Source organism: Olea europaea, unplaced genomic scaffold (genome assembly GCF_002742605.1).
Source record: "Olea europaea var. sylvestris unplaced genomic scaffold, O_europaea_v1 scaffold3469, whole genome shotgun sequence".
Classification (NCBI taxonomy): domain Eukaryota; kingdom Viridiplantae; phylum Streptophyta; class Magnoliopsida; order Lamiales; family Oleaceae; genus Olea; species Olea europaea.
The window spans coordinates 1-6,651 of record NW_019253777.1 but is presented as its reverse complement, the minus strand read 5'-3'; the positions used below and the strand labels follow the sequence as shown (position 1 = coordinate 6,651).

The 6,651-nt window shown below is 34.1% G+C and overlaps 1 protein-coding gene across 1 annotated transcript; it reads right to left on the bottom strand.

Moving 5' to 3' along the window:
• Positions 1-1,603: 1,603 nt before the first annotated feature.
• Positions 1,604-6,353, bottom strand: LOC111386217 (the record flags this gene model as incomplete). The annotated part of the gene is made up of 4 exons (XM_023010669.1): positions 1,604-3,401; positions 5,104-5,170; positions 5,967-6,026; positions 6,110-6,353. Coding segments are annotated over 4 exons (384 nt in total), but the record flags the coding sequence as incomplete, so codon positions are not given.
• Positions 6,354-6,651: the final 298 nt, after the last annotated feature.

Here is a 6,651-nt window from a genome sequence, read left to right as displayed (position 1 = left end):
TATTTCATATTGTCCTATTCTTATGTAACATTTTACCTTAATACTTTTAAGTTTTTCTGGATTACATATTACTTGAACATATTCTTTTTCTTTATATTCTGTACCTTGACTTTGTTCTTCTATTTCTATTGTTTTTCTTTTATCATTATATTCTAACATTTCTATTTTATTTATTATAAATTTTCGCATTTCTTCTAAACTTTCTATTCTTTTCCTAAGAATTTTTATTTCTGACATTTCAATTTTTTCTTTTAAAATTTCTGAATTAATTTCTTCTTTTTCAATAAGGTTCTTTTCTTCTAAACATTTTATACGTGATTCTTTATAATATTCTAAACATTTAGCTCTAAGCTTTCTTACTGGATACCAATTGCATAAATAACAAGTTATATTATCTGCTCCTTTATATTTTTGCCAATTATGTAGACATTTCATAATTATGTTATTCATTAAATTTAGTTCTTCTTCTGATTCTGATTTTGTCCAAGTTTTGACCCAATTAAATTACAAGAACTAAAATAACTTAATATTACAAGAATTATTGATTAACAAATAAAATTAGGTTACTAGAAACAGATTAACGAAAAACTTAAAAATTTTGTTACCTTTTTATATGTTATGTAATTTGATAGCTTGAGTGGAAAAAAACTAGGAATAACATAATAAACTTGTGAAATGAAAATTTCAGTAATATCGCTCATCGGCAACATCAAGAGTGAATCGTGATATAGTTATGAGAATAAAACTTATCTTTTGATTTTTATTTGTCTTAAAAAAAGGTAAATATATAAGTGAGTTGGATTGATTAACCAGCGATTTGAAACTTCAAACTATGACTGAACCAAACCACTATAGTCTTATTTAAAAGAAAATCAAACAAAACAAATTACTTGTGTCAAACCTATTTGATTGGTTTAATCGATTTTTTTACCCAGGCCTACTTGCAAAACTTCACAGGCTAATTAACTACTACCAACAGGATCGGAAAAAAAACAAGAAGCATCAAATCCTATTAGAGCATTCTTGGTTTAGGAGTTCTACCCAGTGACCTGGTAGAGGAAGAGTTGAAATCTCAATCAGTCAATTATTGTGTTATTGATGAACGTTTGTTCAAGATGGGGCTAACTTTCTCAAATGCCTGACCTCATAAAATGATCGAGTTAATCAGGGTAGGAGTCTCCAAAAACTCCATTCACTTTCCGATGGAAACGAAGTCTTTTGCATTCTCCCCAGAACTTGAAGATCAAGCCATCAATCTCTACACGGCTCAAGTCATTCTTAGTTTGACCTGCATTAATGACTCGACTATTGTTTGAGATTTTCTAAACACAGCTCTTGTTATTCCATCATTAAGGTGTTCATTATCATCGTTTGAAATGGTCAATTAGGATATTCACAATCAAGAAAAGTTTAATTGATCACAAAAGCATTCTGAATTGTACTTACAGAGAACAAAGCATAAAAAGACATGTATAAAAAGTAGAGTAATTCAGATAAAAAAAATGATAGAAACAGGTTGATATCAATAATCAAGCAACAATTTCATGACCTCCCACGACACTGAAATATCCATAATCAGTATTGATGCTGATGTGCATTTCTGGCTTCAATAACGAAAATATGATGATTTGGTAAACCTCGAAATTTTTTTCTCTGATAACAATTGATCTCAGATAACTATACATCTCAAATTTAAGCTGGATTGTCTGATCAATATCTCTGGTAGTTGCACTAGACGCATCATCATCATCCCAGTAAGGTCGCTTTGTGTTCCACCACTATCATTCTCATGACTCTCCTCCTCATCCTCAAGTTCTCAATCATTCTCATCTCATGGCGCTTTCAACTCTCTACCATTGCAATCATAAAAAGATATTCCAATAGGCTCTTCTATAGGAGGCCAATAGTCTGCCGCTGCGATCATGTCATGCAACCATAATGAAGAATGTTTATGAAGGACTTCAGATTGTTTACAAAATTCAAGTGCATTTGAGTTTTAACTTCAGTATCTTTGGAACCATAAATTGTGATAGGAAGAAGGTTATCATCCTCTTGCATTTTAACAACTATGTGTTGAATTTTTGTGACAAAATTCGTCTAATCAATCGGAATTGGGTTCAATGACTCTTCCGTTCCGTCTCGATTAGACGAATTTTGTCACAAAAATTCCTCTTCACATAGTTGTTAAAAGGCAGGAGAATGATAACCTTCTTCCTGTCACAATTTTTGGTTTTAAAAATAATGAAGTTAAAACTCAAGTACACTTGAATTTTGTAAACAGCCTAGAGTCCTTCATAAACATTCTTCATTATGGTTGCATGACTATTGGCCTCTTGTAGAAAAGCCCTATTGGTATATCTTTTTATGATTGCAATGGCAGAGAGTTGAAAGCGTCATGGGATGAGAATGATGGAGAACAACTTGAGGATGAGGAGGGTCATGAGAATGATAGTGGTGGAACACAAAGTGACCTTACTGGGGATGATGATGATGCATCAAGTGCAACTACCACAAATATTGATCAGACAATTCAGCTTCAATTTGAGATGTATAGTTATTTGAGATCAATTGTTATCAGAAAAAAGAATTTCGAGATTTACCAAATCATCATATTTTCGTTATTGAAGCCAGAAATGCACATCAGCATTAATACTAAATATGGATATTTCAGAAATTCAGTGTCCTGTGAGGTTATGAAATTGTTGCTTGATTATTGATATCAACCTGTTTCTATTATTTTTTATCTGAATTACTCTACCTTTCGTACTTTTCTTTTTTATGTTTTGTTGTTTGTCTCTCAAGTACTATTCAAAATGCTTTTATGACTTTTGTGATCAATTAAACTTTTTCTGATTGTGAATACCTTGATTGACCATTTCAAGCGATGATAATGAACACCTTAATGATGGAATAACAGGAGCTATGTTTAGAAAATCTCAAGCAATAGCCGAGTCATTAATACAGGTTCAAGCAGGTCAAACTAAGCTTGAATGGCCTGAGCCGTGTAGAGATTGATGGGTTGATCTTCCAATTCTGGGGAGAATGCAAAAGGCTCCAATTCCATCGAGAAGTGAATGGAGTTTTTGGAGACTCCTACCCTGATCAACTCGATCATTTTATTGGGTCAGACATTTGAGATACGAGAAAGTTAGCCCCGTTTTGAACAAACGTTTATCAATAACAATTGACTGATTGGGATTCAACTCTTCCTCTACACATAGTTGTTAAAAGGCAGGAGGATGATAACCTTCTTCCTGTCACAATTTATGGTTTCGAAGGTAAAACTCAAGTACACTTCAATTTTGTATACCCGGTGATTTCTTTGGCCTTAATAAGCCCGAGCTTGAACTGGAGCTTGAATCATCTTCTTGGGGGCAAGCCATCACTCTCAACATCTGATCCTGGATTTCATTATCAACATACCCATTCGAATAAGAATTTGCAAAATAACTTATTTAAAAGAGTACTAGAAAGGAGGAAGAGATTCTATACGGAGAAATGAATGAGAAGATCTGAATAGGTGAGGAAATTGCAAAATATAGTACTTAATACCAGATCAGCTTACTTCTTTTTCAATTTTATTTTAGGAAATTTGTTCTAGACCACCTTTAGTTATTCTATGAAGAATGTCCAACACCTAGAATTTACGTCGTTATAAAATCCACTGATTGCAATACTGCTCATGTGAGGAATTCTTAACCAGAAGTCCCTTGTGGTTTGTAACCCTTTAACCCTCGAGTTCAAAATCCTCCTATCAGATCGCCCAGTCCTCATAGAGCTTACGATTCTATATTAATCTGAAAGTAATGACGTTAAAAATGGGAATGTGAATTTTTGTGGTGTCTCAAGTAATTGGCTCATGTTTAACCATGTTTTTTAAGTTTAAAATAACATATAATATTGACACCTTTATAACTACTTTCACAAAAAGTAGTATGGCTATCGCACTTGCTAACCACTATGCTTTTTATCTCACCATTTTTACTTTCTCAATTTTATTTTTTGAGTTTATTATTTAGTCAAATATCTCTGAGATAATATTAAGCCAGTAGCTCATCAAGTAGCTCATCATCCGTCATAGGACCACCTTTTCGCACAACCTCCAGAGAAGATAACTTTTTTAACTTCTCATGTGTACCATTTTGAGGCATTTTCTTTAACCTCCCTGTCCATCCCATCCCAAAAGGAGAAAAAGATTCATTCTATATGACATCTCAATCTCCTTGGACTTCATATCAGCAACTGTACCTAATTCTGATTTCTCATATACCTTCTGAGAATGTTGGAAAAAACCATTTTTGTCCCTCACTGAGCGAATCAATTAACCAGAACAAAAATTCTCTTTTGAGATACGGTAATCATCTACCAGCATTTTAAGCCTGAATCAGGCCATTGATGCCTCATACCATTTCTCCGCTTTGACGATTATCTACTACTGCTTTAAACATCAATTTTTCTAACCAAAGCTGGAGGCATAACAATGAAGCTCTAAGCCCCAAACTTAAATCCCACAAAACAATCCTTCCCCCTGTATTTTTTAATCAAAAGCTCCTGACCCCCACGCTTCTCTTCCATCAAGCAGACTTCGATCGGGTTGAGGCATGGAGCATTTTCTGCCTTACCCAGATCATTTTTCCTTGCTGACTAATCTGATCTCTCTAACTAGATCTTTTCCTCTTGCGATTTTTAAAGTCTTTTCCAATCTATAACGTAATATTTTCCAACATCTTCAACATGTCAAACTTACAGGATTCGGAATAATCTATGAAAATAATCTGAGCTCCAACACAAATTGACAGAGGTCAAAAAAGTAGGCCTGAAGAGGACATAATTTCCGCTTTATATTAACGATTATTTTCCTTAGCCAGAGAAGAGCGAGGGGTACAACTAAAAAGACTCCATCATTCTCATGCCGTAGCTCCCATATAAACTATTGCGCATGCTTGGATATTAACAATATAATCGGCATAGTTCTAGTAAAAATTTGGAATCGAAATTCACATGCGTTAAGTATAAAATTCAAATTAGCTAGTCTGTTAATATTTTGTTGATTTAAAACCCATAGAAAACGTGATACTAACAGGAAGGATATAAAAATCTTACAGCAGCAGCAACAGCATCGGATTTGTTACCAAGAAAATTACGCTAGAGCAAATTCCCCAAACCCTCCCTATCAAAAATCAAATTAAAACATCTCAAATAAACGTTCCACAAAAATATTATAAACCTGAAGTTAAAAATAAAAATAATAAAGTTAACTCTCACATGAAAACAATTCCTGATAGATTCTCTAGACCTCCAGAATTATTATTACTAACCTTTTCTTTCTCTGGTCCATTCAAATCTGCTTAGTGATTTTTGTTTGAGCTTCTCACAATTAAGAATAGAAAACCAATACAGAACAATAAATTACAGATTAACTTAAAAGATGACTCAAGGAATTAAATGATTCAAAATCTAAGTGCAAACAAATGATCCCACCACATCAATTATTATAGTTGAATGGTAGTGCTAACAGAAACAAAATTTAACTGATATATAGAAATCAAAATGCGCATTGCATTCAACATGTGAAAATGTGTGTGAGGGAGAGGGAGTAAGTGACTCTAGTCAGTGGTGTTGATCATCTCTTGAGAAATTGATTGACTCATGGAATTAAATGATTCAAAGCGTAAGTGCTAACAGCTGAATGCACCAGATCAATTATTGTAATTAAATGGTAGTGCTAATATAAACAAAAAAATAAACTCATATATACAAATCAAAGGGTGTACGGCATTCAACATGAGCAAATGTGTGTAGGGGGAGAGGGATCATGGGACTCTACTCAATGATGTCGATTGTCTCTACAGAAATTGATTGACTGAAGGAAATAAATGATACAAAGTCAAAGAGCTGATTCCACCAGATATATAAAAATTAAAATGTGAAAATGTTTGTGAGGGAGTTGGATCAAGTGACTCTACTCAGTGGTGTTGATCGTCTCTTGAAAAATTGCAGTGATCTTCTGTCCTTCCACGATTCTTCTGCAAGAAATGACAAAGAAGTGAGCAAGGGAGAGATGGCAGAACGTGAGAAGAACATAACGAGAGAGAGCAGGCCACTCTACTCAGTGGTGTCGATCGTCTCTTGAGAAATTGCAATGATCTTCCGTATTCTTCTGAAAAAAAATGAGTAAGAAGTGCGTGGGAGAGATGGCCGTGAACAGAATTGAGGGATTTTTCTAGGGTTAGGAGTATGTATAGGGAGAATTTTTTAATGAGCTTGAAATTAATTAGAAATTCAGATTTATGAATTTCATTTGGGTTTTTAGCGCGAAGTAAATAAGGTGTCGAAATTTCTGGAAGATCGGTCTGATACAAGTTTGGCCAATTTTATTTTTAAATAATAATTTTATCCAATGCCTTGAAAATCTAAGGATTCCTCTGCAAGGTTTGTCCATAGAGGATGAGTCAGGGCTTAAGATCAAGTCGAAAGGCGTAGTCGATAGACAACAGGTGAATTTGCTTTTTACATTGTTGACACATAAAAATTCAGCCCAAGTCGAACAGTCCAAGGAGTAAAGCCTAATGGGAGAATCCCCAAAACAGACGGTCCAAAGAATGAAGTCCAATCAAACGAGTCAAGGTGAAGGCCCAAACAAGAGGCCCA